The 13,019-nt window shown below is 34.1% G+C and overlaps 2 protein-coding genes across 6 annotated transcripts; one reads left to right on the forward strand and one right to left on the reverse strand.

Moving 5' to 3' along the window:
- The first annotated feature begins 229 nt into the window (after nucleotides 1-229).
- On the forward strand, nucleotides 230-5,190 carry Vps50 (vacuolar protein sorting 50). The gene is made up of 9 exons (XM_018510888.1): nucleotides 230-363; nucleotides 962-1,477; nucleotides 1,742-2,424; nucleotides 2,516-2,891; nucleotides 2,997-3,284; nucleotides 3,361-3,834; nucleotides 3,926-4,047; nucleotides 4,141-4,330; nucleotides 4,459-5,190. The coding sequence occupies exons 1-9, from the start codon at nucleotides 304-306 to the stop codon at nucleotides 4,567-4,569; spliced, it is 2,820 nt and encodes a 939-aa protein (XP_018366390.1). The 5' UTR covers nucleotides 230-303; the 3' UTR covers nucleotides 4,570-5,190.
- A 1,854-nt stretch (nucleotides 5,191-7,044) lies between these two features.
- On the reverse strand, nucleotides 7,045-12,420 carry Arf51F (ADP-ribosylation factor 6). 5 transcript variants are annotated; one of them, XM_018511058.1, is made up of 5 exons: nucleotides 12,173-12,420; nucleotides 9,984-10,095; nucleotides 9,647-9,750; nucleotides 9,368-9,566; nucleotides 7,045-9,220 (listed from the first exon to the last, which is right to left on the reverse strand). In XM_018511058.1, the coding sequence occupies exons 2-5, from the start codon at nucleotides 10,063-10,065 to the stop codon at nucleotides 9,078-9,080; spliced, it is 528 nt and encodes a 175-aa protein (XP_018366560.1). In that variant the 5' UTR covers nucleotides 10,066-10,095; nucleotides 12,173-12,420; the 3' UTR covers nucleotides 7,045-9,077. The 5 variants fall into 5 exon arrangements, with proteins under 5 accessions (XP_018366560.1, XP_018366562.1, XP_018366563.1 ...); XM_018511060.1 differs by having other exon boundaries at nucleotides 9,984-10,100; XM_018511061.1 differs by lacking the exon at nucleotides 12,173-12,420 and adding an exon at nucleotides 10,641-10,984 and having other exon boundaries at nucleotides 9,984-10,100.
- Nucleotides 12,421-13,019: the final 599 nt, after the last annotated feature.

The raw sequence follows: 13,019 nt of genomic DNA on the forward strand, positions 1-13,019 counted from the left end.
GTATAAACCGTACTTCAAAAAGGGATAATTCAGGACTCACACATATAGATACGTGGATAAAATTGGGTCATCGGTTCTCTTTTTTCTCTCATCGGATTTGAATCAAAATTAGCGATTATAGATGAGAATCGAAAGGTTATCGATATTCGCGGTCGAGATTTATTATCGACCTCTCCCGAGATTCTAGAGATGTCACGATAGCGCAGGGGCGCACCAACTGTGAACCGATGTGAGCCGATTCAGCCGATTGTGGTCGTGACGGTCGTGTAAACAGACGAGAATGCGTCTGGCCTGACGGTCGCGATGCAATCCGACATCATGGAGGATTTGAAGATTAAATTTTTTGGCCTCATTAATAAGCAGGCAAGCCCGTTCACGAATACTCCAAGCAAATATCGTAATACGCCAAGTATAAGCGCGACTTCGTTTGTTGCGTTGTTAGGAATTAGGTTATGTGACGACTCGGAAGTGATGTGTACACGATGTGAATTTGACGTTTTGCTGTCAAAACGATATTGCGATACTTTTTATACTTCTTATCTTCGTAATTAGTTTTTACGAAAACCAGTGATAAAATAGTAGTTTTAAGAATGTAACACTTTAATATTTAATTATATTGTCTCTCTTATAACACACAGTATGATATATTTATGTCACAGTATGTCTAATTTAAATATATCTATACATTTTATAATTCATCTATATTTAATATTTGTGTTAAATCATACATGTAAATTTAAATTACTTATAATTTTCATATATATATATATATGTACATCTATATAATTTAATAGCACATATTTGTGCTATAAAAATATCTACTTAGTCTCGACTCTGTTATTAGTATTATCTGATCATTAGCTAAAATTAAAGAAAATAATACCCTTAAATTGGATACACATACACATTGATTATATTATTATTAAAATAGATGAAATCTATAATTGTTTATCTTTTATAGAATGCGACCAAAGTGCCACTTATGGGCTTGAATCCAGATCTGCTTAATCCACCTGATTTGCAAAAATGTGAAGATCTCTGCTCCGAGGCGGATCAATCAACAGAGAGTGAGCCTATACCTGATCAGGATGTATTAGACTCTATCGAAGATGTTTACTTCAATACTGATGGCAGTTTTGATTCATCACGCTATGAACTAAACAAACTGCCAACGATATTGCAGCCTAAGGAAATTGAGAAATGTTATAAGAAACTCAAGCAGCAACATCAAGTTGTCTCCAAGAAAGTGTTGCAACTTATTTTGCAAAAGCAGAGTGCTTGTAAAGCGGAATTTGACAAGATTTTGCTGCTGCAGGACCAATTGGAGGCTGTTTTAGAAATATGTAAGATTGGAAGGGCAGATCTGCAATTAGCTGAGAAACAATTTACCAAAGCGAGTTTAGGCATATTAGCTAACTATCAGAGACGACAAGTAATTCAAGAATTGTTAAATAGTTTAAATACCATAAAGACTCTGGTAAGTCAATTTATATTTTATGTTTGTCTTTAAAAAGGTAATCTCAGACAACACAAAATCCAAAATTGAGACATAAAATGTCTTTAAAAGTCTAAAATTGGGACCTTAGATATCTTTCAGACATCTCGTGCTCCAATTTTAGACTCGATATTGTGTGTGTGTGTGTGTGTTTGAGTATTCCTTACAAAAAGCTAAATCTTAATTTCATGTCACATTAAACGAATTAAAGGTCTTTTATACATTTTAAACCTAATTATTATGTAGCAATGTACAGGAGATCGTCTGCAAGAGCTTCTAAATGAAGGGAATTATCCTGGAGCCATATCGCTTCTTTTGGAATGCCAGAGTGCCGCTCAGACTTACAAGCATTTCTATTGTATTGCTGAACTGAACACGAATTTGCAAAATATTTTAGATCAAGCGGAAAGAACTTTGGACAATACTCTCTCTAAAATGTGCACTGAATTCGATGTCGCAGTGTATTCTTCCATTCAGGAAGCATATACATTGTTAGGAAAGACTCAATCCGCAATGGATCAATTGCATATGCATTTCACTGCTGCCATTCATAACACGGCGTTTGCCGTTATCCATCGCTATGCGGGAGGTGATGTGAAAAGACAATATAAACAACTGTGTCAGGCTGTGCCTCGCGAGGCATGTATTGCTTGTCTCACGGAACTGTGCAAATCATTGTGGACAATACTGAATTCGTATCATTTAATTGTAAATTGGCATAACGTGCAAGAGGATAAAGTCGAGTGTAAATCCGATATTAAGGATTTAGAAGCGACTTTAAGCAAGCAATACGTCAAACACAAATTAGAGAACGGTATGGTCCGAGTATGGCACGATGTGGAAATGAAAATATCGATATATTTGATGAACACGGATTTGACAAATACAAAGTTTGAACAATTTGTTCAGGTATTGGGTATAGTTAACAGGTAAGTATATAATATGTAACAATAATTATCAGTCGATGCTAAATAAATGAACCATCTGTTAAACTATCTTAATTTAATTATTTAATTATAGGTTGATGGAAATTGGGGAAGACCTCTGTGGTTTCAAGTCTGAGAACTTGCAGGAGTCCATTAAAAAACAGTCCCTCTCTTACTTTTCTCATTATCACGCATCTCGTTTGGATGAATTGAAAATGTTTCTGGAAAATGACGGTTGGGAATTGTGTCCTGTGAAATCTAATTTCATGGCTACCCAATTATTGGAGTTTCGAAGTCTGAAACCTTCGCTCAATAATTGTAAAACGTGGAATAGCCTAGATAGCTCAACCTTAAGCGACAGTGATAATTCTACGGGAGTCGATTTGCAGAAATATCTGGAAGGTGGTTTGTCACCATTTACAATAGGATTGGATGATACTATGGATGAAGATATTTTAATGAACGATGATGTAGGAAAATCATTAAATCAATATATATTTAAACGATTACATTTAATTTTTCTCAAAATAATAAATCTATATTATATTGGTCTTTTACTACATTTTCTTATTTAGATTGAGCAACCTGCGTATTTTTCGGACGAGTCCGACGAGGACATTCCCGATGAATTAAAGCATGAATATGTCGACGAACCGGATCACACAAAAGTTAAAAAGAAGTGCAAACTCAAACAATCTGGACCTATGGTTACAAATACGACGTTAAGCATACTGAGAGTGTGCGGCAAGTATCTACAGATGTCGAAGCTTTTACGATCAATCGCGGTTACTGTCATACAGAGCATGATACAATTTTTCGAGTTATGCTTCTACACAGTACACTTATTCTTTACGTCGGATCTCGTAAGTTTACATTACGATTCTTAATTACGTTCGCGTGACCGGAATTCAATTTAGAATACGGTTTTCATTCTTGCAGCAAATCAATAGTGACTCGTTGTACAGTCCGAAATTAAAATTATCTTTAGCTCGAATTAGAGAAACATTGATTATCTCTGAGAACGATACAATGGAAGAAAATGGCAATGCAAATTATGATAAAGTAAGACAACCACAGCTTTCATCCATTGTGAACTTGTCACAGCCCGAGAAACTTTATGGACTAACGGAACGTATTGTAGCTGTTGAGTCTCTGATATTTCTAGGACAACAATACGAAGGTTTAAAACCTTATTTAGAACATCTTATTGCCAACAGTCCTCAGAGAGGATTTTTACATCAATTTTATATGCAGACGATAGCGTCTGCCGCAGACTTAAGAAAACCAGTCTATATGGCGGTAACATCGCAAACGTTTGACGTTGCAAATATTTTGAATTTAATGAACAAAGTCAATTGGGAAGTGACGGACGTCATGTCTCAACACAGTAATTACATCGATGCACTAATCCAAGTATGTGTTAAATAAAATTTGTTAAACTATATTTGTTAAACAAAATTTTGACAGTCATGACATTGAACTATAATTTGATATTTTTTCATAGGAAGTGTGCACTTTGAATGAGAGACTTAACACTATTGGAACGTACATACCTTTAAATACGAATATATGCAATGCAGTATGGGAAAATGTGGCTCACTTGATTACACATACTTTAGTGGAAGGGTATAGAAAATTTATGATTATACCTTTCTGAAAGTACTTAATATTTTAAATGAACTACATTCAATTAACAGAAATATAATTTTGTCACTCTAGGTTTTCCAATGCTAAAAAATGTTCCAATGGTGGTAGAGCTTTAATGCAACTCGATTTTACGCAGTTAAAGTCAAAATTCGAGAAAGTAACGTCGTTGAGACCTATGCCACATAGGGAATATGTTGAATTGTACATCAAAGCCTATTATCTTCCTGAAAATAGCTTTGAAGAATGGATTAAGGAGCACAAGGTATCTATGATATTCATAGTATTACACACGCGCGCGCGTGCGCGCGCACACACACACACACATATATAGACATTTTTTATTCTTTACCGCCAATACTAGTATATAAAATGTAACATTATGACTTGCAGGAATATTCAGTTAAACATTTAGTCGGTCTGATTTCGGCGACGTGTCAAAATAATAAGAAAACACGGCAACGATTGATAGCACTTGTGGAAGAACAGCGGCCCAATAGATAGCATCCAACCATTTATTATAAATCCATACAAGATTATATCGAAATAGGAAGTACTTGAAATGTTTATCAAAATCAGGGGTACGATAATCTTGTTGTTAATTGTACAGTATATAGAATAATTTTTAAGTACACGTTACAAAACTGATCAGATATATTCGTGTTTAAACTATTTTATGGAATTTAATCTCCAAGAGAATCACAATCACGAACCAAGCAAGTCACATTTCAATATATTTATGAAGTATTCTGTATATGAATCTCGTAACTCTAAGAACGCTTTTACAATGTACTAACTGTAGCTCTAATGTATATATTACATATGTTTTAACATATACATTATATTTTAGAAAATCTATACAGTTAGTTCACACGCGAATTAGTACGATGGAACTTTAGTTTATTTTTAATATGTCAAGATATTTCTCTCGAATATTGTCGGTTGTATGAATCTCATATTATGAATCTTGGAATTTACAATTGAACTGCAGTATTAACACGCGACACCGTGGAAACTAAGAACTCGAAATGTTGCCACTGATTTGACAATGAAAGTTATATGTATATGTATGATCTGTGTATGCATTGCGACAATTTGAGAAAAAAATTTTTTTGAAATATGATATTGTCATTAAAAAATACAATATTTTAATATTTATCTACTTTAAGAATTTTATTTTATATAACTTTATTTTTTGTAAAAATGTAGATCACATGAAATATGTGATGTTTTTTCTTTTTCTTGAGATTATATACTACTAAACTTCGATTTAATAACAAGTGTATTTCGAAAGCTAAAGTGGAAAATATGAAAAATATGATGTGATTAATATCTTCTTTTACACAAACCTAATTATAATGATTGTCGAAATAGTAAAACCATGACTCTCCAATAATCAATTTTAACAATATTATTTATTTTATTTTACTATTAATTCAGTCTCATGTAAAAAATTAGAAATAATATATATACTAAAATAAACTAATAAAGAAAGTAAACTGTAAAGTATTTTTAATGCTTCTATGCCCATGAATTATTATCATAAGAAATTGCTACATGTTCATTACATGGTACATATGTATATATACCACAGCATGCACAATTTTAAGAAATTTTTATTATACAAATGATAGTAATATACAAGTACATATATACTTTCTAGCTTCGTCGATTTCCGATTTCGTAAAAATTGCTATTTATATATTGCATTTATTATATATTTATATTCCATATATACACCATAGAACCAAAAAGCTCCTGTTGCACCAGTAAATGCTCCTAATTGAAATTATCTTAATGCCCGAGATTTTTTGTGAACAATCCACTCTTCCTATCCCGAAGAACACAGATTGTTCGTTGATTTAAGGAAGATTCCTAAAGTGTTAATTATAATTTATTTGAATAAGTATATGTAAATAGCTTTATATAATATAACATTCGAGGGCCATATATATAATTAAGAGTGTAACATACTATATAGACTATTCAAACAATAGGAATAAATATGTAAATTAACAGACAGTATTGATTTTCTCCTTTATTGCGCTAAATCTTCCTTTCTTCTAAGGCAGATATTTCATTCTCGGAAATATTCTATTCACGATCATGGTGCATTAGGAATTCTCTGGCTGATAGCGTCGATCCATGTATAAGCTGACAGCGTCGATTCACGTGTAATATTATTTCTTACATTCCGAAGCGCTTTAATGAGACTTAAATTTTTTTGTATGGCCCCTGATAAGATGTCGTAATTATCAAATGTCATTAATTTTCTAAATGGCAAATCACACCTGGATATTCTTTCTTCTAATCGAAAAGATGCGTATATGTACGTATATATATGTATATATATACATATATATATATATACACACACATACATATATATATATATATGTATGTATATGTAAATAAAAGGGATGAAATGCTACTGTATGCTTTTTATCTTGAGTAAAAATCTCCATCTCTCGAAAGCAACAAAAATTTTAGAATAACATTGATAATATCAAATTGCCTAAACATCGTAGCAAACAATACATCTAAATATTTACGAATGTCTTCTCTTCTGCAAGACAGTGCAACATAATATCATAACAAATCTATTTGTTTACCGAACTGAGTTTACAAACTACGTATTTTAGAGTTCGAGATTTATAATCATTTATTGGCCTTTTCATTATTTTATCTCTTAGCTCCAAACACGCGGAATTTATTAAATTGCTACTCGTGGATGTAATTCGCCGTGTAATAAAATTACAGTAATTATCCCTACAAACTAACCATATAGATTTTTTTATAATGCTGTAAAATTTTTACTATGTTCAGGCTTTGGATATTAGTGAAGCAAAATAGTCGATAATCTTGAATTACCTCTCTGACTTATTTCAATATGTTGAGATGTGAAATAATTTATTTACTTAATAAACTATATTTATATTTAATAAACTAATATCATGTAGGATATACCTTCAGCGTGTGTATATAAAAAAAATTTAGAATTTATTTTCTTTCTGAAATTTATATTATCTTCTTGGAGCGACTCTTTCCCTTGCCCTGTGTATTTTTCTTTTTATCAAAACGCCATTGAAATAATATTTTCTATTAGTCCTCGAGAAACTTTTCGTATATATATAATTCGTTATTATCATCTTGTATTTTATCTTTATAACGTATTAATGTGGATATATGGAACACATAAGACGCTCGACGTTAGCTGGACCATATCAAACATATTTATATACATAAAACTTCGTCAATTAACATCATAACATCACATTTAATAAGAGAAAATGACTTCTGCTAAAGCTGACGGTAAAAACGTAACACAATTATATAATATATATTATACGATTAGAAAGGGTACACAATAATGATAGCGCTACTTGAAACATTGTTGTGAAAAAATGTAGAGATTACGTTCACGAGGTTGTACAATACGTAGCCATAGAGTGCAAAGTAATACGTCTAATGTTCTCCGGAAAACAGCTCCGTATTTCCAAAGCCTGATTATGATTTTTATACAGACGATGCACGATGTTCAACCTCACACCATCTCTTAAGTAAGATACTTAACATTAATGGTACGGATGCTGAGGAAGTTATACAAACTTACGTCTGGAAAAATCTCTTGTTATAATCCAAGTAGAAGATTATTCATATAACTAAAACGTCTCTCTAATAGTCTAATTCGCTAATGTATCATGGAATGTAAACAAGGTGTCAATGCATTCACAAATTACAAGGTGTGTATCATCACTGTTATTTACTCGTAACTTAATTTGATTCGATAATCATACACAAACATTTTGTGAACACTTGTTAACTTCTATGAATCAGTTATGAATCTCGAAGTATATTCTTACTAATCTTACTCTATAGATTATGCTATGAGAAATGAAATGATCACGGAAACATTTATCTCATCCGTTTAAAATGTCCTTAACGAATCGATCGTTGCCTAATACTAATATGCTTTATTATCCGATATTCACTTAAATAGTAAAAAATATTGGCAGATTCAATGCTGTTATGTTCTTTGAAACATTGTTTTCTTTTCGTTTTCTTTTTTTAGGTTTTTGAGCTCACAGTATCAGTAAACCGATAACTCCTTATTGCATTATTTCTTATTCCGCGATTTGTGCGTAATCATAATAACAATCGGTAAACAATATGAAAGGGATGAAAACTAATTTAAAAACATACACAAGTTTGGAAGACATCACAAAAAGAAAATAAATGAAAAGCAATTTTTCGGTACAAAACTCTAAACAACAAGGATGTTTACCAACAGAATAATCTTGCTGTACTATATAAAGCCTCAATATAGGTATTTTTAATTTATTCGCGTATTATACTCACGGGCTATATGTATGAATATTATATAATACACGTTAGATAGCATTTTGACAACAAGATATATTACGAAGTTAAAAATCTCTAGCTGCGTTTCATTAAAAACTTGAGGTACTTGCCGCTCAAATAACAGTTAGATATTAGATATGATCCTGCAAAGGTAAGTTATACAGTATACTAATCCTTGTGAATCTGTGAACCTCTTAATATCATAACTAGATTCTCGTAATTTTTTTTTAACTTGTACAATTTGTGTGTCTCATGAAATAGTACACTTGTGTGAATATGTTACATGTACAGAGAGCGGTATTAAACCCGCTAGCACAACTTTATTCGGTAATTATTTCCATGACATGGGATAAATAGCTAGTATAACAAAGGTCACGCGTAAACCCTTGATACCTCGTTTACAATAAATTACTATTACCCTAGGAGCGATATTATTGGAACACACCATTAATAGTCATCTTTATATTATTTCCTTTTTTTTCCTTTTGCATCTGTGATAACTGTACTAGTAAAAAAGATGTTGTCAAGTATATCATTGTCAGTTGTTGTTCGTCTTGATGGAGCCTCCATATGATAAATTAAAATAAAAAATACAAAGCAAACGTATATTCTCTGTATATATAACTAATTTGTGAAAAATAAATATTTGCTCATAATTTATGATTACTGGTTAACCACGTAAGGCCTTCATAAAGCCCGTCTCCCGTTGTGGCACAAGATGGCTGAACGTACCAATTTCTATCTCGTATCCTAGTTAATCCCAGTTTCTCTTGTATTTCGTGCGGTTTCATTGCTAAAGAAAAAACAAAGTACGGGCGAAAATTCGTATGTTGTGCTAAACTATATAAAGATACCTGTAGCACACGTATACAATGCATCATCTACTTTACTATTTATATTCATAACTGCTAACAAATATTGTAATATAAATATGACTTACCATCCGGAAGATCTTGTTTATTAGCAAAGATTAAAATAATCGCATCACGCATTTCCCTATCATTAATGATTCGATGAAGTTCTTGACGGGCTTCGTCGATTCTATCTCGATCCGCACAGTCTACTACAAAAATAAGTCCTTGCGTTCCTGTATAGTAATGACGCCATAACGGACGTATTTTATCTTGACCACCTACATCCTAAAAATAACAGAAATATTTCAATTAATTAAGAGTAAATAATTTACACTTTTACAGAAAAAGCTTCATTTCATACTTACCCATACATTAAATTTAACATTCTTATAGGTAACTGTTTCTACATTGAATCCTACAGTTGGTATAGTTGTCACAGACTGTCCTAATTTAAGTTTATACAATATTGCTGATATAATTCCATTAAGGAAATAAATTTATACAAAAGACGAATTGAAAAATATTTTCTGTACATATTACCCCATATATTATATAATATATAATTGGTTCAATTAGAAAACGGTACAGCCAAATTATGTAACGTCTTGCTTAACAATAGAAAAAAAAGAAATCAAAAATATAGGAATAATAAATGATATGATTGCAAAATGTAAGACTCGTGATTAGTGTTACAAAGGATACTAGTTTTTCCTGCTGCATCCAGTCCTAACATGAGGATACGCATCTCCTTGTTGCCAAAGATCTTTGACAACAATTTGCCCATTTTACCAACTGTGTTCTACGCACCCGGCACCTGTACTTCACAAAGTGCACAATGTATAATTAACGGTTTGCCTGAAATTTTAAACTTATCTAACAACATTGCATCATTCTGTCACCGCGGATCTCGGATATCTTCTGTCATTATCATAATAATGGATACAATGTAACAAAACGCATTCACATACAGCAAGTTTTGGCACGATATTAAGTTAAGATCTCGCGGACGCGTAAAAAGCAACGGTAACCGATCGGTCTGTCGCGTATAGAGCAGTATAGAGAGGAATAAAGAGCGAAGCGCTCGCCGTATCGCGTATTCGTGTGAAGCTTGGCGGAAATCGAGACGTGGAAATCGTTTAAAGCCCACGTTTAAATCCCACGTCTTATCTGTGCATTACCGCTCTCGATCGCGCGGAATCGATCGACGGTTACCTCGGCGTCTAACCTCCGCTACGAATCTCTCATCGCGGTCGGACGTGCACTGGAACTGGAGATGACCTGCAGGCGAGACGCGACTTTGATTCTTCGGCAACGCGGATAAACAGAGACGAGGCAGCAGCGGCCAACACTTGCCCTAACCTATCTGCGTGCGCGAACATCATCGACTACCGCTACCGCCACCACCACCACCACCACCATCACCAGCACAGGGTGTAATCCTCGGTGCGTGGTATTTGCTCGTTTTACCTGCACTTTCTGCATTCAAAATAGATCGTCTCGTATTCGTATCTCTCGCATTTCCCTCCGTTTGTTTCCACCGGTATAAGATCGAAAAAAGTATTTCAGTAAAAACGACAGCTTGATTTAAAAACTCGCGCGTTGATAACATTGGCTGCTTTCCATTTTGGTGACATAAGTCGACATAAACATCATTTTTATCTTTCTTGGCATTCAGTGAGTAACAAAGGTACAAAAGTGTCGTTTTACCTTTGTTACTTACTGAATGCCAGAAAGATAAAATGATGTTTGTGTCGACTTGTGTCACTAACTGAAAAGTATACCTATACGGATCTTTATATGTATAAATATATTTATATATATATTTTTTTATATAGAATTATTTCGAAAAATAATCATGAATGGGTAGCAGTCATATAACTTTTTCTTTAGGACGGAAACATGAAAAAAGAAAAATTTCATCTTCGACGATGGTAAATATTTTTATACTTAATGTTTTTGCCTTTTAAGAAAAAAGTTACATAATCGCTTCCTGATCTCTGTACATTTATTATTTTATTTAATCCGGTCTATATTTGAATTAATGAAACACGTATCGCTTGCAGATATAAATATCTATCCTTTTAATTTGGTCTGCATATTTAAATTGCATTCCTGATCGCTTTTGGTACCGGTATTCAAAATGAAATGGACGTAGAATCAGGTTACAAAAAGGAGAAGAGGAAAGGGAAAGAAATGAAAGGGAAATACAAACCGAGGAAACTTATTCAAAAATTATATATTTAAAACTGCCTTATTGAAAAATTTATTTTGAATGTAGAAAGGAGAGTGTAAGAAGTGCAGCTGAAACATACCTAACGGAACGCGCATATATTCAAGTCGTCGAGATCGACATTCGACTTGGCACTTTTCAAGGTGCAGAAAGTGCAAAACGAAAGGAACGGACTGCTTTCCTCCGCGCTCTGCTCTGCTCAAGCTCTGCTCCGCCGGCGGCCCGAAACGGAAAGGCGTGTTCATGTGTGGGCGAAGAGACAGGAACGAACTTTTTATCAGGCTGCGCTAATTCGTTCTACACGTCAGGAATGGTCAGGAATGGTCAGGAATGTCGGGATTGTAATAGCAGGTTCTGAGAGGGACAGATAACGATATATAGAGGAGCTTAGAGCAAGGAGAGAAGACCGAGATGGAATTCGCTTTGGCGTTGGCGAGCTATCGATCGTTGACGACGAAAACGTTGTTGGAAAACCTTTCCAGACAGTCGTACGAAAAATGTACTTTCGTTCGTAAGCGAGTCGCGCTCGCGGTGGCTCGCGATTCGCCGTTTCGAGCGATGGCATGCGGTCGAGAGGAGGGGTTGGGTTATAGAGGCAGAGGCGAGAGGCGAGAGTGCCGAGACAGAGGGAGAGGGAAGACAGGAGCGCGAAGCAACTCACCGAAAAACATCTGCAGAGTAGAACGAGTACTTGACTGTTGATAATACTACACGGACACATCACAATAATGCTGCGCATAACTTTCCGTCGGTCGATTCAACTGTTCCCACCTCGTACGCTCAGGAAAAAGCGTTATTTCATCGTCGCGTCAGGCACGACACGACGGCATTGTCGTCGTCACGTCCCTCCGTAAATTACAGGAATTACGGTTACGGGGCTGCGGCGCGCACGGCGCACGCAGCGCATGCAGCGCGCGACTCTTTGCTCTTTGCTTTGCTATCGTTTGCGTGACACCTCGCGCTATCGCACGTCGCTCAATCAAACTACCGCGAGATCTCGGTAGGTGTTACAGAATTCTTTACTTCTTTAGTTACTTTCCGCACTAAAGAATATGACAAGTATGTATATGTATAGGGTCCAATAAGTTGTAATACCATTAGCAAGAAAGCGATCGTGTTGAAATTTTCTTGTTTCTATAGTCGTTGTTTTCTTCACACAATTTCGAGGACAATAAAAAATTTCAAATACAAAAGTGCTGTACATATACATACATATATGCGTCCATTGCAGGTATTCTCTATAAGAAATATTTTGTTTCAATCATCTTTGTTTCAATAGTGATAAACAACAAAGATTCACTGTGTTACCCTGTGTCATCTCTTACTGGAAAACTATCTAGCCTAACTGTGTTTAATGTATAAATATTGTATTCGAAAAGGAAAAGAGAGAAGCGCAAAATACAGAAAGCGCGTCTAAAGCGAACGTACATTTGTTAACTTTTATAAACTTTCTAGAAATAGAAAAATCTATTCACTTGAAAGTATATATATATAAATAATATCTATAC

The sequence above is a fragment of the Trachymyrmex cornetzi genome, unplaced genomic scaffold, assembly GCF_001594075.2.
Source record: "Trachymyrmex cornetzi isolate Tcor2-1 unplaced genomic scaffold, Tcor1.1 scaffold358, whole genome shotgun sequence".
Classification (NCBI taxonomy): domain Eukaryota; kingdom Metazoa; phylum Arthropoda; class Insecta; order Hymenoptera; family Formicidae; genus Trachymyrmex; species Trachymyrmex cornetzi.